This window comes from Drosophila navojoa, chromosome 2 (assembly GCF_054131105.1).
Source record: "Drosophila navojoa isolate 15081-1374.11 chromosome 2, UAZ_NAV_1.0, whole genome shotgun sequence".
In the NCBI taxonomy this organism is placed as follows: Eukaryota; Metazoa; Arthropoda; class Insecta; order Diptera; family Drosophilidae; genus Drosophila; species Drosophila navojoa.
Genome location: NC_142890.1, coordinates 30,419,843 through 30,444,966, shown reverse-complemented (window position 1 = coordinate 30,444,966; position 25,124 = coordinate 30,419,843). Strand labels below are relative to the sequence as shown.

The 25,124-nt window shown below is 42.5% G+C and overlaps 2 protein-coding genes across 3 annotated transcripts in view; both read right to left on the bottom strand.

Moving 5' to 3' along the window:
* The window catches only part of LOC108658492 (uncharacterized), a 94,538-nt gene that overhangs the window by 50,476 nt on the left and 18,938 nt on the right, over positions 1-25,124 (bottom strand). The gene's annotated exons all lie outside the window — the stretch shown is intronic.
* Obp85a (Odorant-binding protein 85a) lies at positions 6,524-9,175 on the bottom strand. The gene is made up of 5 exons (XM_030386980.2): positions 7,919-9,175; positions 7,575-7,637; positions 7,365-7,493; positions 7,138-7,303; positions 6,524-7,069 (listed from the first exon to the last, which is right to left on the bottom strand). The coding sequence occupies exons 1-5, from the start codon at positions 7,955-7,957 to the stop codon at positions 6,855-6,857; spliced, it is 612 nt and encodes a 203-aa protein (XP_030242840.1). The 5' UTR covers positions 7,958-9,175; the 3' UTR covers positions 6,524-6,854.

Here is a 25,124-nt window from a genome sequence, read left to right as displayed (position 1 = left end):
CTCTCACCTTGCAACTTTGCAACCTTTTCCTAGCCTTTAGCTATTCCCAGTGCTCTGCCTGCGCCGTTTGAGAGCTTCTTTTTTGCCCTGGCTTTGTCGGCGGCAATCAATGGAAGCAATTTGTGAGTCTCTTGTGCAATTCTATGAAATACAAACGAGCTCGATCCGCAGGCGCAACACTCACACACTCAGACACACATCATCTGAAGAGGTATTGGCAGCTAAGCGGATACGATAAAAATTCAATGCAAATCAAATATATATGGACGATGATTTGTAAATTCTCAAATTTATCACATACATGGCATAAGAAGAAGCAACAACAGCAAATAAGCTGCCCCGCTGTGCCCTGCCCCTTCCCCACCCATACACACACAATGCTTGCACCTGCTACCCACACCTTCCATACGCTGAGTAGGTGCTAAGCAAACATGCAAGCCGTGGGGATTATAACAGGGAATACTCGTTTGCTCTACACAAAAAAGGCGAGCCCGACACGCCCAAACACAACAAAAGAATCAACAACAACTCAAGAAACAACAACAACAACAACAATAGGGAACATCAGCAAAGCAAACGCGCAAAACATTGAGTCCCAGTGCAGGGACCCCTCACTGTGTGCGTGTGTGTGTGAGCTTAGCTAAAATGGGATCCTTGCGTTATCCTTGTGGTTGTATGTAGTTGCCTCGACGCCAGTTATACGGCCACCTACTTAAGCATAATGATATATTTAGCTTGCCAAGTGATTGTTATTTGATATTCAACAGATTTCTACTTGCTTTCTTTTTGCTTTGCATTCGCATCCTTCCTCCGCCTCATGCCCCTGCCCCAAACACCCGCTAAGCAATACGCAGGACTTTCACCTCTCTTATCCAACTCGATGTGTGTGTGTGTGTGTGTGTGGCTGCTGTTGTCATTATTTCTTAAGCTCCACTACTTCAGTTGCCATTAAGATGTTCGCTCGAGTATCTGAAGGGTTTTGTGTGAATAGTGCGTATACGTAATGTGCGTTCAGCAGATTTATTGTCGGCCTCTTTGGGTAACTAAATGTATACATAGAGCCTTGCCAGCGATTAGCCTATTATTATGCCCACACAAACACACTTACACACACACACATGCATACATGGCATATAGATTAGTTTGACTTCGAGCGAGCGAGCGCCCACATTTTCCATTTACCAAAAATGATTTGTAATTTGAAACAGGCCCACGATGCCAGCTCCATTTACGTTCTGCTGTTATAAGAAACTCTGACACTTACAGTCTGTTGCAAAAGCATCGAATAAAGTAAGTTTATATGTAAATATTCACATGGGTGTTTAAAGCGGGGAGGCATTGGGGCAACCATATACATGTAAGTTAAGACTATCGACAATCTAAGGAGGCTGGAGAGTCCAGTCAGACAATCAAGGAGAAAACCCAATTATTAGAACTGATATGGGTCAGTTTTATATTCGGACTAGAGAGAGTCTAGATCTTTTGTTACTAAATTATATAAAATATATTATTTCATTGAACACAAAGTTGTTTAGATTCACAAGAACCCACCACAGCGTCCTCAATCACTAGTGCTCTAGTGTGGGAGAGCTTAACTTGTATGTATATAAAAGAAATTTAATTTTTTAGATTGGAGCTAAATAAAGGGGACTCTACAAAGAGAGACAGACTAAAACTTTTAGATTCTTGAGTTATATAACAGGTTATTAATGAATGTTTTAACTTTCACTTTTTTCAAGCTGAATTGATGCAGTGATGGAACGATTAATCATACTATACTATTAAATCGATTATTTTCTAGAATATTATCTGCTCTAATAATTGACCATTGACATTGAAAATTGCGAAATAGTTTATTCCATCATAAACTGATTTGAATTCGCACACACACAGAGCACAGCTCTGATTTTTTTCTTTCATATTTTCATAGCTCATTGACTGTGGTGCGAAATGGGCCGTTACACATTCTTTTATATTTTTATTATTATATATTATTCTTGCTGCTGTTTGGCCCTCGAAATTTATGCATTTATTTGTAGCTGCGAACAGGGACAGGGCTCGTTGATTTATTGTATTGGGCTCTCACATTGTGATATTTGTGGCCGAGTGCCGTTCTCCAGATGGCCCGGAGTGTGCGTGCGGGTGAGCAGTATTCATGGGCCTGTCAAGTGGGCACTTGGGTCAATACTCGGTCGCTGCTTTACATGGTATTCCCGCTCGATGCGTCACAGCCAGCGGACAGCACTTTCACTCGGCCCCAATTGACCCAGAGCTTTATTTGCTTTTGTGCAGACGGCCGCAGCTCGAGCAGATTGATTAGCAGTCGCTGTCGGCGTCGAGTGCACTTTGGGATTAGGGGAGAGTGCAGCATGCAGCTGGCAATGCCACGCAAATATGAAATATGCGCGCATATTTAATCAGCGAAAATCTGACACCGAGTGAAATTGGATGGCGACAGGCTATTCCCGATGCCGGAGGAGCAGTGTGAAAGGCACGCAAAGTACAGCCGAATAGCTAAATAAAAATCACACACCCACACCCACTCACACACCCAGAGAGAAACGTGAGCACACACGTCGCGTTTACATTAATATGCAAAGGGCTTCTGTGCGGGCTCACCTGGCGTATGCGTAACAATTAAAAAAGCCAACAGCACGAACCATAGCTAACATGTCAAACAAAACCAGGAGGCGGTTGGGGTTGACGTTGGCTCCGGGTGACAGATAAGCGTAATAACAATTAATTAAAATGTATCTCAAATCTGCTGCTTTGAGGCCATAAACGTCTGATATCTGATGCAACAATTGCCCCCGTTCATTCCCAGACCTTTCGTTCGATGCGTGTGTGTTCGAGGCACTGGCACTGATTTGTGGGCATAAATAAAACAATTAAAGTGCGGCATGTACAGCAGACAGTAATATGAGCTGCATGTTGACAGCTGCAAAACACCCTGTAAGCTAACCATGTAGCGAGATACTGAAATATCGCACTGAAATATCTAATTACAGGCTCACAAACTAATAAGCAGAGAAATGAAGAAAATGACTGCTTGGAATTTTATTTGCTTTTGCCGGATGTTTGACTGCCTAAAAAGTGCACTTGGCCTGTAGCGATTAGAAGTAGGGAACCATCGATAGTGAAATGAGTATTTATCAGCTATGAATAGGGATATTGGTTAGTGATTATAGTTATTTATGGACCAGGTATTTAAGTCCATCAGAGTGCAATCATGGGAAGTAGACAGTAGGGATAATGCAAATAAAACTAATAATAAAATTAATCAAATGAATTGAACTTGAAAATAATCGTTCATATATCAAATAATTAGTCATATTTATTTAGAGCCCACCCGCAAAATGCGCATTTTTCTTGTATTTCTTACATAAAGTCCTTATAAGTGTTATATGATATATTTTAGAATCCAACTATGAGCACATACATAGTCCACCATCTATCAAATAAAAAAACAGTAGCTATTTGTTAACAGTTATTTTCCTCAACAATAACTAAAGCATGGGAAAAGAAAAACGTTAACAATAACAAATAAGAAGTTGTGCAACTTCTTTTGGCTGATTTTTTATTATTTAATTAATACTAAACGTTTGATATATGTTCTTAAATAAGTGATTAATTTTAGTATAAATTATGCATTAGACTGCATTTTTTTTATATCTCATTTAGTTTCCATTTCATAGTACCCCAAAGTTTCAAATGCCGGTAGAAATAGGCAGTGAGACACTATATTAAAATTATAAAGTTGCAACTGCATGAAGGGACTCTTACAGGGTATTGTTTCCGACATGGACGGCAAGTATTTACATATAATAGGACTCCAGCGCCGAGGTATTGGCATAGTACGGCATTGCTCTATTCACCAATCAGCGCGTCTATTCAGAATTTCATTCATGCTAGGACAAACGTTCAATTTGTGTGTGGATGTGGCTGCATGTGTTCATAGATTGGCAGCTAGAAACTTTCTTGCTTATTAATTAAACTAATTAAAATGCACTTTATTATAGGACCGAGAAACAGGCAGACGAAATTTGCTAGGCAGCTGTTGAGACTGGGCGGGAGGGGTGATGGCTGCCGACACTCTGCTTCAATTAATGCACTTAGCCAGAGTTGTGATGGTGATAATCATAATAGCCCGCACTCTGGGCGCACATGTTACTGGTATTTCTCGAATTTATCGAGTTTCTCTTCATAATACAAATCAAATTATGCCATTAGCTGTGTTTCAGCCCATGTGCTTTGATTGACGTGCTTTGTTTGAGCAGCTTTTGTGCTTTTCGAGCTTAGCCTGAGACTATGTCGCAGCTGTGGACAGGGTTTGGCTAATCAGAGCTGCGCTCAGCCACTGTTAATTGCACTTCTTATTTGTTACCCTTTCGTATGCTAACAGAGCATTTTCTGTTGCTTTTCAACACTTGAGCACGTTAGGCGCTGTCTCGGCCGCTCCCCACATCTTGGCGCCTCTCAGGGGGCGTTGCTCACTTAGTCGCGCGTCTTTTGCAGGCACTTAATGTGTCGCACTCCCACAGTCCAACGCGGCCGCCGTCGCTGAGGGGGAGGGGTGGGTAGAGCGCTACCCTTTATCTGCATTGTTGTACAAAGAGTTGCCTAAAAACAATGCAGATGCAGGCGTCGCACATGCAACAACAACCACAGCGGCAGCAGCAGCAGCAACAACAACAACAATCAAAACGAATAACGAGCAGGACGAGCAACAGCGAAGACAAGCGAATTTCAGCACGGAAGCGGAAGTCATTGTTGTCGCACAATGGCGAACGCGTCGCAATTATAATAATTTTGATTGCATGCAGCCCCATCGCCGACAGCACCACCAGCAGCACCACCGACAGCACCAGCTTGTTATTGTTGGCAGTGGTTGCATGAATTATGCAGCCTCCTCGTCCCACCATCGCCCCGCAGGGGCTAACTGACTGCAGAGCAGCCAGGCAACCGTAGAGTCAGCCAACTAGCCAGCCAGACACACGTGCAACATGCCTGAGGCAGGACTTTATAATATTCCACTTTATTTGTGTACCCACTCGTCGTGGGAATATAGGGTATATGACTGAACAGGGTAAATGATACATTTTGTCGACTCTCTCAGCCTTTCTTCAGACTGTTCAGAGGCAAGTTGACAGTTAATCTAAGAGCCGCAGCTGATCAGGAATACTGCTGTCTGGTCTCCTGAATATCCGTCGTAAAGAATGCTATAAGCAGACTCTACTGTAGTTCCAGATTGAGAAAGTCCAGCATGTAGCTTAGGGTATATCCTGGTCGCCTAGTCTCGACTGAAGCACTTTATTTTTTTTTGCTCCGAGTGGATTTTTATTTTAATTACGAGCGCTCGACGCCATTTATTTGACTGTGGCGCAGCGGAGCGCCGAGCAGAACTAATTAGCTGGCACACAAATGGGCAATACCTAGTGGTCATTAGGTGCTTTGAGCCGCGGCCCGCAATGGGCGGGGCATCTTCTAAACTCTTACAACTCATTGGCCAAGCGCCGGCTGACAGGCAGACTGGCAGCCGTTGGCCCATCTTGGCCAGACTTTGTCTGTGAAAATAATTTCCTTGAAAGCTGGCCAAACGTGCGCTCTGATTTGGCTAAGCAAACTGTAAAAGTGTAAAACTCAGCAAAGCCGCAAATGGAAAAGGCTACAAATTGCTGGAAATCCCCCTTTATCTCTTTCTATTTCTCTTTCCCTCAGTGTCTGTGTGCGACTATCATTTGCTTTTAATTTGACTTGAGGGCGTAATTAAAGAAAAATGCAAAAGCTTCTTGATTGTCAGCCAGTGGCAAATCAAAGCTAGGCAAAGCCAGCGGCAGAAGACATCGAAAGGACTTAACGAAAGAGAGAAATCGAGTAATGTGCTAATTGTTTTAGGGCTCAAGCGCAAACACAAGCAAACGCCTTAAAGGACGTTTTGGGCAAAAAACAGAATTGCAAAGAAAAGTCCATTTAACCTGACGCTGCAGGACCTGCAAGATGGCTGCTGGCTCTTTGCATCTGGCTGCTGGTTGTTGGCAGGCGCTGCGAGGCGCTGGACTAAAACATAAATTTGCCTTTGTTTCAGTTGCATAACACATCCTGTGACACACACACACATACTGAGACAGCGACAGAGACAGAGACACACCGACACCGATGCCAGTCAACTTTTACTGCTGACTCGACACTGAAAACAAAAAAGTGCAAGCAAAAAGAAACAAACAAGAGCCACAAAAAACCTCTATGAACGGGTTAGCCGGATCCCGTAATACTCTGTACATGCAGCTTAAGGCGAATTAGAGGAGAAAAGTGCTGCTGAGTGAGGACAGGAAATGGCAGAGTTATGTTTTAGCTCCAAATTTTGTCATTCATCATCTATTTATGTGCTGTGAGAGGAGCTAGAGCAAGCCACCTCGTACAGAGTATATAAAACCAAGTGCCAAAACGTTTCGAAGTATGAAGGAATAGGCGAAGTTATGCAAAGTCAGCAGCAGCGGACATTGACATGTGTGTGTCGGTGACTGTGAGTGTGTGTGTACGTGTGTGAAAAGGGTGATTCAATTTGCAGTTTTGACACTGCATAGCATGTGAGTCCAGAGCACACACACACTCACACACACACAGATAGATGAAAAGCTAACCCACACAGTGAGCCAAGTCAAATTGCCATATTTCATCTATGACTTTTATGGCTTTTTCTTTTTCTTTTTCTTTTACTTTGAAGCGGTGCTTGTTCGCTTTTGTTGCAGTGCAACACGAATTTATATGCGAGCAGAACTCCACGAAGTTTTCTACATTTCATTTCATTTACACGTATCGCCTCGAAGGCGTGTGGGCGTGGCTGGTGGCTGCGTTTACGCAACATTCGACTCAATGTCGTCCACGCACCTGGTGAAGTAGTCCTGGGCCATGCGGCACTCGCTGCTGTTCGTGTAGAACTCCGTGGGGCACTTTTGCATCGCATGGATGCGCACACAGATGGTCACGTGCAGGGCAAAGGGGTTGCACTTCTCCTCTATGAATTCAATCTCCGGCAAGTGCAGCGCGAAGCGAGCCGTGTGCTGGGCGCCTGAAAGTTGCCAACGCTGTTTAAACGCACTCAAAGTCGACACAGGGTAGCGCGGGACAGCGACTTACGATAAGCCTCGCACTTAATGTACGCATTGAACATGAAGGGCACGCTCGTCTCCTGCGGCTGCGGCAGGATCTGCTCCAAGTTCCGCCGCACTCGGACCATGTCCAGGCGGTACGGCGGATCCACTTCAATGTAGCCGGAGCCTATATAGTTGCATTCCTCGAGGCACTGCACCAAAGAACTTTCAATAATTTGCACACGTCGCCGCACCGTCGCTCTGCTAGCTTACCATGTTGATGGTATACATCTCGGCGAAGCTGAATCGTCGCTTTTTGGGCAGCTTCAGCGCCTCGCGACACTCTACATAGCCCGGGTCCAGGCTGGTGCGCGTCAGCTGGCAGCAGCGGGCGGACAGGCGCTGTCAGAGATTCAATTAATTAATAGAGTTGCTCTAATGTTATTTTCTTTCTTTTTCTCTTTTTGTCTGGCTGTCACTCACTGTGGCATTAGCACGCATCTCTCTGCAGCTCAGCTCGGCTTTGGCATAAAAACACAGAAACAGCTAAAAATGTATGCAGATGACATTAAAGTATAATCCATAAACGCGTATATATGAAGTTCAGCTAAAGCTCAGTAATCAATTCTGATTGCAATATATATATATATATATATATATATAGCTTGTTGCTATTTGAAATTGCAATTTACATTGCCAGCAAATATGGGATATGAATATTTTTACAGTCAGCAGGAGTCTGACGACCAGTGAGTGTGCCTTTTATTTGGTTTTCCATTGATATTTCGAAAGCCGAAATTGAAATCTTTAAAGTTGAGCGAACTCACGAGTATTAGAAGCAACTTTCTGTCGACTTTTGCATGCATTGTCCGAGCGTTGTCAAGAGCGACTGTCGGGGAGCTTATTTGGAGTTCAGGTCGGAGCTGAATCGAATGCGGCCGCGAATGGAGCACAATTCATGGCTGGTGCTCGCACTTTTCAGTGCGCTGCCAATTAAAATAAATTAAATCATCAAAGTGGGCAATTAGTGCGCGTGGCAGTTGCGTTTGTCTGGCGCTCTGGCTGGCGTTTGGCAAACGTTTTAATTGGCGGCGACCGAAAATAAATCGAACTCTGCACAATTGGTGCCTTCTAATTTATGGCCGACTCAATCAAACGAACACTCGGACAGCGCACCTGCCTGATACAGGTGCGAGTGCAGGCCACCCTAAGCCACCCCAGGCCAAGGCCAGCGGCAGGACATCAATGACGATGCCCGGGGCCATGATTAATATTGTTGGCACGCAAACATCACGCAGCAACAAAACAAGGTCAGAGTCACAGTCAGAGTCAGAGTCAAAGTCGGAGGCAGAGCAGGAGTCGGAGCCAGAGCTGGCAAGTGGCCCGAGTTAATAAATTGTTTGGCGTTGTTAACTAAATTTTGGCCGCCAGCCCTTGCCGCTGGCCGTGCGAGCTGATTGCTGTGCGGGGGCAACACTTTTTCTTGATTTATTGATATGCTAATTGAGTGTTTGCACGTTGACCCCTCGCTTTTTAATGCCCACGTTGACTTCTTGCCATTATGTTTATGTGTGTGTGTGTGTGTGTGTGACCAGTTGAAATTATGAGCCATGGCACGCAATTTGCATGGCAAGTGTTGTTCAAATTAATTGTAAATGGTTGTAATTTGCTGTTGCTGTTGCCATCGCTGTTGCTCGCCTCTCGCGTTTACAGTTTAATTGTAGCTTACACGATGCCAATTCGCGACTTGGCTCCCTGATGTGGCAGCTTCAATTAATTTATGGCCATGTCTGCTCGCGGGCGGCCTCCGAATCAGTCCTCGGTAAGCGCGCCGTCATTTCGGACTTTGAGCGTGTTTAACGTGACGTATGAGTGATTTATGTTGATGGAGTGCACACGTTAAGCAATCGCCCTTTGACGCCGCTCAACTGTCGATTGTCAATCGACACAATGCGCCCAAAACAGACATCCAAATTGCGTCCAAGCTCAAATATGTGAGGCCCTTTGCAAAGAGTTGCCCTGATATCTGTGAACACTTCCCTGAAAGAATTATTCGCTTAAGGAAAGCTCGCCACCTGGCTCAACTGAAAAACTGATTTATGGCAGAAGTAAATGTCCGTAGGTAGACTTATATGCATGAATACGCTATTCTAGTGACACTCCTCCTCCTCATATCAAGTCTTCTCCTCGATTGCAGAAGAGCAGCTTAAATTCCTCCTCCCACATGATATTTGACTGCTGGAATTGAATTCGAGCGACCTACTAAATGGTTATTTGCACTGCGAGCCATTACAATAGCGCACGCTCTATGTTCAATAGCTCTCTACAAATTTTTGCCAAAAATTGTGCATCACAATGAAGCACATAACTTAAATTTTTAATATCTCGTTCGATTTGCAAAGGCCAAGAAATTTGTTAAATTTATGGAAAGTATTACAGGTAAAAATCAATGAATTACTTTATTTTTATTCCTTACTACTAGATAAACAAGTGAGAAGGCTCTAGTCGAGACTGCTCGACTAGGAGATACCCTGAACCCTCCATTCTGCACTTCTTTTTTGCTTACATATACATACATCCACACACAGGCATAAGCTCGCGATTTATGTGCTTGCCAAGAGCCTATATATTTCTAACATATTCAAGTTTGAGCCATTGTTGATTATTAGTAGAACTAAACTAATACAGAGGAGGAACTTTGTAGTACTTTGGCTCGAATAGAGTAGGAAATATTCAGTATCAACGGAGAACATGAAAGCTACGCTATTCTGATGAGGAGGAGTGTCTGTCAGCTTATATATATACAAATACATATACATATATGTAGATGTATATCATGCTCAAAACTTTGCTTATAAATCTAACGCACATCTGATTGGGGCTCGCGTGGCGTTGACTCTTTACTATTTGCCACACAGCTGGAGACATACACGCACACTCACTCACATATACGTAGCACACACACATGTATAGGCTACTGGTTGTAATGTTTCTTTTGTTTTTTTTTGCAGCTTAGAGGACTTTCGAGCATATTTAATTACTTAAATACAAGTGGGAATTATTCGCATACTGTTGAGTTTTTATGCCTGGCTGGCTGGTTTATGGTTGCTCATGCCGGAGGCGGCGGCGTTTAGCTGGCAGGACTGCTTTCTAATGAAATTACTTGTTATTGCATATAGTTTACTTCAATGTCTGCCCAAGAGCTTCTACACATCCTGCCGACGACGCGTCGCTTGCATTTGGCGATGTCGTTGAGGCCCGCAATTTAATTATATTTCTTACCTCATACCGAGCGGGAGTAGTGTGTGTGTGAGTGTACCGAAATGAGTAGGAAATTGTTAATGCGATAACAGATTGCCATAGCGCATCTGTGTGTGGGTATGTAAAGTTGCCTGGGAGCCACATGGGAGGCGGATCAGAGCAACAACAACAAATATTGATAAATAAAAAAAGAATTCAAGAGCTATTCGTAAGAAATAAATTGCGCCCAAACGGATTCAAGTGCCTCTTGAAGCCCTGCAGAAGCGATTTGGTTCTTCGGCAATTTCGGTCTTTGAGCTAAAATTCATTAACTTTGAAGTTGAAGTTTAGCATGTGCAGCAAAGTAGTTGCTGCTCCTCCTGCTGCTGTTACTCTTAGCTACAGCAGGATTCATTTGCCGCATGCCACATTAATCTCGAGCCTTAGCCAGCTGATGCGTTGGCTGCTACGAGTGCTGCTGCTGCTGCTGCTGCTGGGTAAGTGAGAAATTCATTGAAGAAGCATTTGCGGTAAACGGTCGGGCGTGTGCTCTGCCTCGGCTAAATTAAAGATGCAACTCACGCGAGCAGCGCTGCGCAGAGCTGTCTTCCTTTGCCGCACATAAATCAGTTTTAAATGCTTATAAATAAATTGAGCTCCTTGCCACAGGTGGGCGGCCAACTGCGCAGCTACAGTAGCCACTGGCAACAGTGACAGCTGCCAGCTGTTCACAGCCAAAGTCGCGAAGCCGACAAACAGTCTAGTTCCTGCAGCAGCTGCTCTATACAGCTAGCTGTCCTACACCAACTTGCCATCTCAAGGTCAGCGGCGTCTCAAGGGATGGCGATGAAGCTACCAGCTGCTCGATTTTTATATTTGGCGATATATGTATTTAGTGTAACTGTATAAGCAAAGAGAACAACAGACTTGAGTCCTATAGATTAATGAAAATTTTAAATTGTGATTGAACTATATTTGATTGTAAATAAAATAAAATATAAATAAATAAATATAATGTAATAGGCCAATAAGTTATTAGAGGGAACAGCTTTATTTTTAACTATTAATAGACATACATTCATCGATACATATCGGTAGTTGGCGAGAGTACGATGATCGATAATACTCTAAGCTAGAGAGAAAGAGCGAGAGCTTTCTTTAGTAGAGAGCGAAGAAGTTAATTCAAGCAATGTACTGAACAAGCCCACTACAAAAGAACTGAAAATCAATTTATGCTGTGATCCGAACAGTCGTAGCTTCTATTCCTTTATTTAACTTAAAACTAAAAACACAAAGTGCAAATATAAATATTATAAGCATATTTTTTTATTTTCGGTTTCGAAATCAATAGAAATTTTCTAGATCTTCCTTGTGAGTGTTTTGTACTACCATTTATTAATTGCGCTTACATTTAGAAATACAAATCAAAATTAAAAATATGTTTTCTTGTATCTATATATTTTCATTTATAATATACATAAAAATAAACGATTATTTTCTTGGTAGCCTAGCAATGCCGTGCCCTAACTAAATACTATTATTAAAGCTTTCGGCACTTGTATACTTATTGAGGTCCTTTAGCTCTGTTTCCCTGTATTCATAAGACTTGATCCATACTCGTTAGACCCAACTATAGCGCCTGCATTAGGCACAGCCTTCGAGCTCTGTCATAACAATTAAACTTTATGGTTTTATTGGGTGTTGTGCTGAAACTATCGTCGGCGATAGTCGTCAAGACTTTAAGGCCATCTCTAGAGCCTGCAAAGCCCCAGCCGAGCAGTACACGCGCTGCCTTAATCTGTTGTATTCATTTTGACAATTTATGCCGTGGCTGCCAAGGGCGCACCGCCGGGAACGCTCGCATGTCCTTGGGGAGGGGCGGGGCATGTGTCATCCTGTTTGTCTTGTGTGTTGTTTTCTTAGCAGACTGCGCGTGGCGCCTCGTTATGTGTTCAGCGTATTTGAGCGCGGCCGGCAGAGTGCCGGAAAGATCTCTCCGCTTGCCGTGGCCCTAGCTGCTGGTTCCTTTTGTTTCTGCTCCCCGAGAGTGCGCTAATGTATATACTTGACTGGTTTTAATCAAAGGATTTTCACATCAAATTTAACTAATTTAGTTTGCTTTTATTTGGAGCTTTTCCTGCTGCTCTGGCTTCAGTATTGCACCACTTGGCTGAGCTCTGAACTCTCTACGCCGCCTGGATATTGAAATTTTATACTCTAATTTTCAGCTCAAATGAAATTTTAATTACGCGCCTTTTGAGCCGGTGTGCCTTCAAATTGGCTATTTGGGTCGTGTGTATCTGTGTGTGTGTATGCTCTGTACCTTTGACAACATTTCTATCTACTCACAGCCAACAAATTATGAACACAATGGCTTAAGGGTCGTCGACAAATTAAAGCGCTTCAAATGAAAAAGGCATAGCATACTTTTCAGCGCAACATAAAATATATTCTCTACAGTAGCAGTAGCGGAGTTTTACTTTCAATTTAGAGTAAACCTCCTTTACACGCACCCACACAAATACTCGCTGTATTTACTTTTTACTCTCCTTGTGGTTTTGCATATCTCTGACCCCAAATAGCGTCAGTGATAAGCTTGACACTCAAAAATGCACATACACACACACACCCATACACAAGCTGTCCTTCACTGCTGTGGCGCTAAACAAAACAAAAATAAAATGCAACAATAAACAGTCCGAAACAGAAAAAAACAATAACAATAAAAAGTTTTAGCAGTTGTTTTGGTTGCATTTCGTGTTGTTTTTCTTTGGCACCAAACCCCCCCGGAAAACCGAATTGAAAGCGAAATAGAGTGAAATAGAGAGCAGGGGCTAGTTGCATGGGGGGATGCTTAAAGAACTTTTAAATTAAAATATCGAGCGGGAAATTCATGAAATTTGAAGTAATTAATTTTGCAGGAGCCACCCGAAAGGCACGCAACACATTTGCCATTTGGCTCTGGCCAGCTGCCAGCTGCATTCCAGAGCAGCAAATAGAGAGCGCAACGAATCACAAATATTTTATTTCATTTGCTTATATTTGCTCAGCATCTGTCACCCCTCTCTCTCTCTGTCTCTCTATCTATCTATGGATCTCTCCCTCTCTCTATCCCTCTCTCTGGTTTAATCAACGTTTTTATTGAATTAAACAAATTTGTTTCTAATTTGCTTGTGGACATGCCACGAGCTGCAGCACGTGTGGCACGATTCAGGCCAGCTGCCACCAAAGGTCGCCAGGTCAGATACTTTCTGCTGCCGCTGTCAACAGCTGCTTTATTTGACATGACAGCAGCAGCAGCAGCATAGACAAAATTTGACAATTTGATTAGCCGCTGCAACTGCCTGTGTAAATTGGTTCTCTACAACTTTTGGCAATTAGCCAGGCTTACGGCTCGCAAGTTTGTTAATTTGAATGGGGCCAACGGCCAATCAAATCGAGTTCAATAAGATGAAGTGCACCTATTTGATGTCCCGGCGGACATTGAAGTTTACTTTACGCCATGTTTTCATTTCATTTCTATTTCATTTATTTTCTTCGTTCTTTTATTACGTTTCTCTGACAGTTGCGCATTTCCCATTTCAAATGCTGCGGCACGGCGTCACTCATAATTACAGGCGCTCGCTTTAATACCCATCTCACTGCTTTTAGCAAGTGTCACTGCATATTTTCACATTTCATCGCATATTACAATATATGCATACATGTATATGAATGAGAGGGCAGCGGGGACTTGTGATAAGCTTCGTTGACAAGCTTCAAGCTAAATTAAACTATTTGTATTAATAATATTAGAATATGCAATATCTGCTAGCATTTAAATGTTTTTCACTGAAGAGAAGCTTGAAAAGAGAGAAGATATCCAGTGTTGAAAATTTAGATTTAGTTTGGATTTAAATTTGAGAACAAAAAGCCAGCACTATATAAATAATTTTTAATATTATTATTATAGACGGAATATATATTGGCATATTCTTCAATACGAATTATATATTTGAATGTCTAAAAATATATACATATACATATAGACTGAATTTTTATTCGATTTTTAACAGTCAAAGATTTTAATATATAATTTATAGAAATCACATAAATTGAAATTTAACCGAAACTGCAAAAAATGTTGTTTTCACATTTGCAGGAGTCCTGAAATGCCATTTGGCAGTGATAGAGTGCCATGCAGAGTTTCTTTTTGTTTCTGTGCGTGTGTGCAGATCTAAGTGCTGCTCGCTCAGGGCAATTGATATTGACAAGCTGTCTGTGAGTGAAATGTAATCAATATACGAGTTTTGCATGACGCTGCCACGAGGCAAGCCCAGTGGAGTTGGAGTGCAGTTGCAAGAGTACTCTGCGAATGGGCGACAATACAAATTGATAAGTATGTGCATGCTGAAGGTGTTGCGCGTGACTAGTGCGAGCCTCATGTGACTTAAGATAAGATGCAAGATGTGTGGCGAGGGCTGCCTGCAGCTGCAGCTCAACATTGTTGACAGGCAACTCAATGCAGTTGAGCCAGCCCCTGACTTGCTGCAAAAAGAGAGTCGCTAAAATAAAGTGCGAAAAAATAAATGGAGGAACAGCAATATAAAATTTTACGAGTCGTTTACACAAATGGCAACACAGTTGCCAATAAACGCCAGCCAAGCTCGGCCCCAGCAAAGGTCGTCCCACCTCCACAAAGGCTTTGCTCCCGCCTCCTGCTGGACAGAGTTTTTGTTCCTTTCGTTTACAATTTTTATATTGTTGCAAAATGTTTTCGTTCCAACTCGTTTCTGTTTGTTCTGCGCACACAGAAAAAGCGCCGCGCCCCACCCCCAGCAGCTGAGCGGCGTTGATGCAATTGTTAGTTGCAGGACTGTCGCCCCTCTTGGTATGTATTGGTATTGTGTTTGCAAAAATAATGGAATTTGATGCTCGCTTTATTGACAGGAATCAGGCTAAGTCTATAAATGGAAAGTGTAATCAATTTTATGGCCGGCTATCGGCAATGATCCACCTTCGCAATGCACATGCAACAAATATTACTCATACGCCTCGGGACGCTCCTGACGGCGTGTGGGCGAAAGCCAAATGAAGTTGTAAACTTCTAAATGGGTCGCTGGGCGAACGCACTAAGTGAGGGTCCTGCCGGACACGAAGTGCACGACTCTGTGGCCATGCAAATATTTACGAAGAACAGCCGGAGCAGCAAATGAAAATGGCAAACAAGAAGCAACAAAATAGAAATTGCAGTAATACTCGCAGCAGGTGCTAGTGGGTGGGTGGCTAAGGGCTGGGGGCTGGGGCTGGAGGCTGGGAGCTGGGAGCTGGGAGCTGGGAGCTGGGAGCTGGGGGTGTGCATGCGGGCTCAGAGAGATTTGCTAGAGTGCTTTCCAGCTGCCTGTTTGCATTCATAGTAAATGCGCTCACATCTCAAGCGAGTAAATGAACTGGAGAAAAGAGTGGAGTGGTCCACGCACTTGTAAGCATTGAAGAGCACTCGAGCACATATTATATGAGACTCGTAGATAGTCAAGTTTGTTGCCAAGGTAGCTTTAACAGGTCAGCAGACACGAAAAAATAAATAACTACTATATGTCATGATATAAATGCATTTGCTTCCTTCCGGCTTCTGCTCCATGTAAAATAAATTAAATTAACCCAAAAATAACATTGACGCGGCATTCAGCAGGCCAGAGTTGAAATTTGTTTCTGGCCCGAATATTAATTTCTTTAAAAATGCATGAATAACGTGAGTTTATATCATAAACTCCGTCAGATATCGACAAGTGATGGCAACAAATTAGAAATCTTTACGTCCCTGCGCAGAGCTGCAACTGCGGATGATAAAATCTATATTTTATGGCTGCAGCTGACATGGCCAGCGTCTATGCCTCGCGCACCGATAACAGCAGCATCAACGCTGCTCCAACTACCAACTACAAATTGCCGCAGAGCATATAAAAGGCAGCCCATAAACATACACACATACACACACACACATACATACACACAAACTTGTATATATAGCACACCTAGCAGGACGTCTATACTTTTTGGCATAACATTTTTTTTCTTGCTGCTGTTGTGCGGCTTTCAACCTAGTTTGCCACCTAGCCCGTTGACTACTCCCCCTTTCCACCACACCCTTTCATTTTACACGTCATCATCTCCTTTCTTTGGCTGCAGGAACGACTGCGAGTCGTTCTCTTTGCAGTTTTCATTTGCGCGCCTTTCATTTGGCTTTTTCCCGTTCGCTTAGTACGATTTTTTATGTGCATTTTTGTGTCACATTTAGTTGTTGTCGTTAGTTTTTATTTGTATTATTTTTATTTTCGTGACATTTTTAGTGGACTGTGTCTCTCTCACTCTCTCACTCTTTGCCTCTCTTTCGCTCATTCCCCTTTTGGTGCGTGTGCGTCATTTTGTCACATAGTTTTATGTTATATTTAGCGGGAGTCCTTTGCTCGACAGTCCTTGAAGCTGCCTTTAACTTGGCATTTTATATGGTGTCAGCTGGAAGCGTTGCGACTTCATCCTTTCCAAGTTTGTGGCTTGGCTCCTCCGTGCTCGTTCATATTTTATGAGTTTTCATTTGCCGCTCAAACAGTCGCTTATTGGCTGCTTGTTAGCAGGCGATGTCCGGGCTCCTGCTGCATCTTCCATCGTCCTGCTCACCCTTGCGAGCATTTTAATTATCGCTCTGACAGTCATTGTCAATTTTTAAATGTGGCTCGCTTTGTTTCGCTGCTGACGCTTAACTGCTTTTTATTGGTCCCCCAACCCCACCTGGGCGGCTCCTGGCAGGAGCCGGCGCACCCCCACTTGCGCTCGCCTCTGCTCCTTGGCACATTTATCATTGCTCTTTAAGGCAATGACCGCGCTTACATTTTCTTCTTCCTTTTTATGTGCGTTTGTTCCGCCTCTTGCCCATTTTGTCATAAAATATATTTATGTGCTGCGCATTGAATGTTTTTAATGGTAGTCGTTGCTCTCTGGCATAAAGTTCTGGACATTTACTTCACTAATTAAATGTTAATTACAATTGATTAACTCCATTTGGCTGTCGCGATTGACATTAGATGAGCTAGCTATCGCTGCCTAAAAGTCAACTGGTTGTAAAACCGCCTCGCCTCAAAGCGTATGCCATGTAGGACATGGCAGGACTCGACATCCAGCCAGCCAGCCAGCCAGCCAGCCAGCCAGTCAGCCGTTGTTCAGCTGCAAGTCGGACACGATGCTCTGTTATATATTTAAAAGGATTATGCACTCGTGTTCTACTCGGGCTGCAGGAAATTCATTGTAAGCAGCCGCGCTGTTAGCTGTGATAAATAGCTCCAAATAACAAAAGACGAGAAAAACAACACTTGAACACACAGAGACTTGAGCATCTTGTGAGGTGTCATGTATAAGATCAAGGGCGGGGCACAAGCGGGGCTTTGCCTGTTAACAGTCTAGAAAGTATATATTGAGCATCGCCTAACTAAAATATTACTTTGACAAATTTGAAAGTATTCAAGAAAAATAATTGATTTGGATATAAATTCAGATATTTTCAGCATAAGCTATAAAGAGAAATGAAGCACATCAAATTAAAATAAAATATAGAAAAATATATACCGAAAAGTGATTTAAACACTTTTTCATAATTGAAAATTGAGTTCCAAAATTGAAGTTAGCTTAGCCAAATCCCTCTCACAAAATGTTTCACCTAAGTCACTGCATAGAGAGAGAGAGAGGCACAAACACACATAGCTTAGCTTGGCTGGCCGCACTCACAACACTAAAAGAAAGAGAGAGCAAGAGCGAGGGAGAGAGAGAGAGAGGGAGAGACACACAGTTGCTGCACATGTGCGAGGTCCTGTTGCCGTCAGCGAAAAACAATTGCAGTGTACGAAAAACTTTTATTGAAAAACATTTTAAATGTATTGCAGTTGAATTTTGTTGCTATAATCACGACATCTCGTTGTTGTTGCTGTTGTTGTAGTTGCCCCATTTCTAGTTACCAGCTTGCCACTCGAATGGCTGAACTGGCCCTGGAGTCGACACAGAATGTTGCAACACGAAAGCAAGTGACATTACTCATCAGCTGCCCCTGCGAGACTCCGAATATGAGATCTACGCCTTCGATATTTCCATATTTAATTGTGCTTTTCAGTTTTTGGTAATCTTAGTTTTGGTAATCTTAGTTTAGTTGACATTCATGTGCAGTTGCAGAGTTAAATGAAATTAATTTTGGCACTTGCAGCTCTCTGGCAGCTGCCAGCCGAAGTAATTTATGCCTTTGATTATAGCTGTGTGAATTATTATGTCATGTCTTGCTCATAAATTTGCATTGCCAAAGGCTTGTCTCGGCCTGCACACTAGGCTCTGAATGGCTTAAGGCCAATCAAACACTAATCGCCACAGCAAAGAGTCGCCATACGCATTCTAGATTCAGTCTCCTGCTAAACTCCTCTATTTTTGCAAGCTTGCCAGTTTTTGCTGCCTCGTCTGCCTTGTGGCTGTGGTGCTGTGGTCTCCTGTTTCTGCCAGCCGGGGTCAGCTGATTGTGCCAAGAATCAGGAAAAGCCAAACGAACTTCATTTCACTCTGTTTGCTCTTTGGTCTCGTCCGACTGTCGCATTTGTTGCTTTTGCACTTATTGTTTTGATTTCAGTTGTTCTTTGCTGCTGCTGCAAGTGGGAGCAGCTGCTGCAGAGGACAGCAGTGTCAAATCACAGCAGGCAGAGAGGTTCATGATGTCTCGGTTCTTAAATACTCTCTCTAGTATCTATTTAGCAATGGGATGTAAATTACTAAACAATTCGTATACAAGAGAAAGAGGTCATAAAATTTCTCTTAGTGTATATTTAACTTGTGATTCTTATTGATAACCTGCGAGTATTGATCCTTTCAATTTCAATACAACCATTAACGAGAGAGAAAGAGACCGAAAAGTAAAGTCCTCCAATATTCGTATGATTTTTGTATACACACGAATAATATAGAAAGGACTACCTCAGCCTTATCCGACTGGAGCTGAAGATCCACAGATGACTTAATGCAATCAGACGATTGATTCCCTATTCGTTACACAAGAGTCTCGGTAGAGAGAATTGTTCTATCCTCGTGCAATTTGCGAAATCATATTTGATACTTGGCAATTAGATTCAGCAGATGCTGAGACACCCGTAGCGCTGGAGTTGAAGGTTATATCATTCAGTCTTATCTAAAGAGAGTCTTATTACATTCACTTATTGTTTCCTTACCTTATGGCATTGGTAAACTACTCGTACTAGTGATTTTTTTCACTGCAGAGTATTGAAGGACTATTGAAAGGTAATTGGCAAAGACTAAAGTAAAAATTTGCTCAATGGAATTGATACTTTGAAATAGGATACAGCAAACGCCGAGACACCTTCGAAAAGGAGTTGATCATCTGCAGCTGACTTTGGTTGCCGATGCGACATTAAAATTTGCTTACGAAACTTGGCGAAACTGAAGCGAATGAGATCCGGCTTTTATCCCTATCTGGGCGTAAGCCCTCTTCATTTAAACCAGAAAGAACAAGAGAAAAGGAGTTTAGGAACGCTTTCACTGCGAATAATTGTATGCGAGCGTCGGTTAGAGGGGGCGTGGCAACGACAGGTGAGCCGGGCCGGGTGCAAATGCTTAAAATAAACTCGCATATGCAGAGTGGAAACAGGCAAAAAGCGTACATTGAAATCCTTTTAAAATAACTTTGCTTCATATGCGCACACCCATTCTCCACACACACACACACACACACACACACACACACACACACACACACACACATACACACAGACGCGGTCTGCCACAGGCACGAGCCATTGGAGAGGGGCTGCAATAAACGGAGCTGTCTGGCTGGCTAGCTAGCAACGTTAGTTAGTTTTATTTAGCATTGACTGGCCAACGAGTCCAGCGATAAATAACCAAACACCAGGAGCCAACTGAAAGCGAGTCAAAGAAGTCGCAGTTGCAGATGCATACATACATATGTATGTAGTCAGAGTCAGGGAGTCACTGGACGAAGTGAAATTACTTAATGGTACCAAATTGTACTTTGCTTAATTACTTGGCTACGGATACCCCCAAAACACACACACTCACACGCTCATACGCATATGTGAGAGTAATAACCTGAACCCCATACCCAACCCACACACACACACATACATACATACATATGTACATATGTAGCCACATGTCATTTATACTGCTGCTGCTGCTGCTGCTGCTGCTGTGGGGTAAATCGAGTCGTGGGTGCCGTAAAAACAACGTTACGTATACGCTGCGGTCGTAAACTTGTGTCTGTGTGTGTGAGTGTGTGCTGCCTTCTTTATGGTTTGTTTCTTTTGAGCTTTGCGTTTTGTGCGCCTTTTGCTTCCGTTTCATATAGTTATTGCTGTTGCTGTCGGTATTGTTGTTTGGCTTGGTTTTCGGTGTTTGGCTTTTGGGCGTTTTTCGTCTTCGTGCCGAATAATTTCCAGTTCCCTTTTAATTTACGTCGCGTATACGCGATATATGACATTTTAAATTGTTTATGACTTGCGAAAGGGCGCCAAAGGGCAACCGCTGGATAAAGATAACAGCTGCTGGCTCAACTGCTTGCCACAGCCAGACGTTCAATTCCCACTGCACCACCGCACCACACACCACACCACATCATTTAACCCACTGGCTATGACTATTGTCTAAATGGCAGCCACAGTCCCCACTTGGCTAATAGAAAAGCACGCACTCTTGCTTAACCAGTAAAGCGTGCCTATGTGTATGTGAGTGCGTGTGCGTGTGTGTGGTTTTTAGTTAATTGTTGAGAGAATTGCCGAATTGCTGAATTCCTGAATTGCTGATTGATGCGCACTGCGTTGATTTGTTTTGGGCCTTTGTGCCGAGCAATTTTGAGCTAAACGATTTCACCACCAAATTTGTAAAAGTGTTTCAGCATCTGATAGAGCCACGCCCCGCCGCCCATTGGACTGCCTCAATACCAGTGCAAGCCTATGTGCAAATATTTGTTTGCTTAACTTTCAGAGCGAGCCACTGGACCGGGTCGCAGTTGCTGCGGTTTCAGCTGCCAGCTTAACGCACAGTGGGTCCAGCTGTTGTTTGCACACGATTTGTTATACGATATGTAAACAGCAGTGTGCGTGTGTGTGTGTGTGTGCTCTTTGTCATAGAGTTGTTTGTTATTGTGCCTGGGTCGAAAATTTCACAAATATTTTAATAATCATGCAGTGCATTAACTTTTGTTGGCCACTGTCGCTCCACTTGTAATTGCATAATAATAATGCTCTTATTTCAAGTTGTTATTGTTGTTGTTGAGATTGCCCAGCGGTGTGTGTGCGTCAAACCAACACACACATACACACACACATACTCACACATGCACGCACACTTACGCATAATTGCTGGTGAGCGCATTTATACCCTTTGGCAAAAGGTTGTGCTAGAAGAGTTGCATTGCTGTCGTAAACTTAAATTATTCAACTGAAATTAATATCTGCTCACTTCATTATTCCAATCATAATACAATAAATACGAGTATGAAGAAAGTGAGTTGTTATTTCAATAATAATTATATTTTATTTTGCATACAGTGCTGCTCAGCTCTATCGAAACTTGATAAGTTATAGCTCTTGAGCGGATATCATATTTTAAATTAAATGTATTTTATAATATAAGAGAAAATTATAAAATGAAATTGATAGAAATATTAAATGCAATTTATCAATAAATTATAAAATATTAATTGAAGTCAATAATGAGTTAATAAATTCTTAGCTTTATATGTATCCAATTGTTTCAGGATGTGTTTAATGAAACAGATTTATTTTATATCTAAGCTGGAACATTACACTGCTGTAGATACAGTAGAATGTGGACCACACATTATATGAAATGCAGAGCACTAATATACCGTATTCAGTGTTAAGCAGTTCACTTGAATGCAGGAGGCAGACTGTGGGAGATAGCTGACAATGCCATACTCGATCGAGTCAATTTATTTATTGTTATTATGTACTGCAGATTAAACTTATAACTCCCATTTACAGGATATCTCTTAGTACAACTTGAAAATATTTCAAACTGTTTTTGAATTGTTTCGGCAATAATGGGTTTTGTTTATATATGTTGTTGCTGTTGTTGTTGCTGCTGCTACTGCTGCTGTCGTTTTGTTGTTGTCCATTATACCATTTTATTAGCATTCTAAATTTAGGTTAATTAAAAACTTATTGGGGGCTTTGAGGCGTACAAATCATCTGTGGCGCCAGACTGTGCAAGTGTCCACACACACATGTATATATATCAATTACATATATGTTGACATTTGGACACGCGTGCGCTCATTACATGTGCCTAATGATATTAGACGTGTTGCAAATGTTGCAATTGGCATCGATTTTGCATTTGCTCAAATTTATTGCTCAATATTGCCCTAGCTGTCATGCATATATGTCTCTCTCTCTCTCTCTCTCTCTCTCTCTCTCTCTCTCTCTCTCTCTCTCTCTCTCTCTCTCTCTATCTCTCTTACACACACTTTATTTGTGTGTGGGACGTGTGTATTGATGGATCTTATCGGCCGTAATTAATATGCATTCATTACAAATGTGTTGCATACTTAAGACAACAGGCAATCAATTTGCCCCGACGACGGAGCATGCACGCCAAGATAGCTCTAGCACAAAAGAAAGGACATATCCAGCAGTCTGTATAGATATTTATGTATATGTTTATAGATGTGTGTGCATGGCTTGACAAATGCAAATTTGCTAGCTCTCTATGATAATATTTTCCAGCAAATATCAGAAATCGGCAATGGCACAGTAAACGGCTAACAAATATTTATAGCATTAAACGCCGACCGAGAAGCGACTGCAATATTTATTACAGCTTGCATTCAACAAAGCAATAACAGCTACGAGGACTCCGCTGGCCTGGTGAAAACAACTAGCTGAAAGGCAGTTGGCTCTGCAGTTGCAGCTGGCGCTGGAGCTGAATTCAGTGGCAAGGGCTGCAGTAATTCGTAGCAGACAACAAAAGTAAAAGCAGAAGCAAAAGCACAAGTAAGAAATATATCAACGGCATATGGCAGTCCGCAGGCATTCAAGGATAAGCCAAGCCAAACAGGCCAGCCCTGCCGAGCAGGAGGAGCCAGTGGCGGCGGCGGCAGTCGCAGTGGAAATCATTTAAATAAAAGTCAATGTCATGTTATGCAGAAAAGACAGCGAATAAATAGTCGACTCGAGAAGGAGAGCCGGCGTGGAGGATAGTCGGAGCAGGAGCCGGGCGCCAATATGGCGCATGAAATATGGGGCGTATGTGTAATATGAGCGACAAGGCAAGGATGCGAGAGGCGGCGCATGTAGAAGCGCTTAATAAGTGCCAGAGGCGCTAAGCCCACCCATGCAGCTGAAGCAGCACGAATAGCCTAAAATCTGAGCCCACAGCCTCAACACATTTAATTTGGCAACTGAAGGAGCTGCGCTGACAAATGCCTAGGATGGAGTACGGCAAGCCAAGGCAGGCAGGCAGTCAGGTACGCCCTTGTCCTTAATGTATTTCCGTTTTATGGGCTCATTAAATTACGCTTTATTGCCGTTAAAATAAAATATTATGTGATAAAAATGCCGAAACTGCGCCCAAAGTTTCGGTGCCTCACTCAGCAGTCAGCATTCAGCAGTGAGCAGTGAGCAGTCAGGAGTCAGCGTCTCGTCGACTACTTCTGCTGGCAGGAATCTCATTTTAAATGCGCTAATAAAAACGGCATGCGAGTCATGCGCAAAGTGAGCGTCGCATGGCACAAGGACTCTGTTTCCAATTGCATGCCTTTAAAGGACATCCAATTGCAGTTTGCACTTGCCGCTGCTGTTTCAGCTGAAGCACGCACTTCATTCGCGTCCTTCAGCAGTTGTCATTTGGTTTTGACACTCAAGATCCCAAAGGGGAGCACAAAAACCAAGTGGCTCAAATTAGTAAAAGCGTGCAGACAACAACTGACGTAAAGACGGTAAAAAGTTGTGTTCTTCATACCCTACTAATACCGTTGGTTGGCTCTAGAGGACTATAAACATGCGCTGACACCAATGGTACTATTCAATGCAAATAAGTATTGAAGTTGCTGGATCGCAAAAGTAAGTGCAAAGAGGAGAGATCTATGTCAATTAAAATCTAATGAATGAGGCGATGGGATGAAATCGATTTCGATAAAATGACAAATATTTTGGTTTTTAATCTATGAGAGTTTTCTAGTTAAACAAATAATTGTTTTACTGTTTAAAAACTTTCCTATACATTTATTTAGGGTTTGTAGTAAAAAATTAGTTTTTTTGTTAGATAGAGATTTAATTCGAGATAAATTTGAGTAGCTTTTCATCGTTATCTTCAATATTTACATATTTTAGAGTATGTTTACTCGCATTTTAAATATATTACTCAGCTTATGACTTTAGGGTATGTCCGAGTCAAGCATGCGTGACCTTTCCGTTAAAAAGTAAATGCAACTGTTTTTACCGACTGGCCAAAGTTGTTCTCGAGCCTGGCTGAGTAATTTGTATGCTGCCTCGCTGCTTGCTTTATTTATTTTTTAATTATTGCAATTTTTGTTGTGTCTGCCGAGGGGCATTTTTGCTGTTGTTGTTGTTGTTTTTTTTTTTTTTTTATGTTTTTTTTTTTTTTTTTTTTGCCTGTCACATTTGAATAAAATGAATGAATACGTGAGGCAGCAGCAAACAGCGGAGCAAGGGTCGCAAGCTCAGCTCCTTTGCGTTGTCGTGCGCTGCACTTTGCTAGCAGAAAATGTCAGCC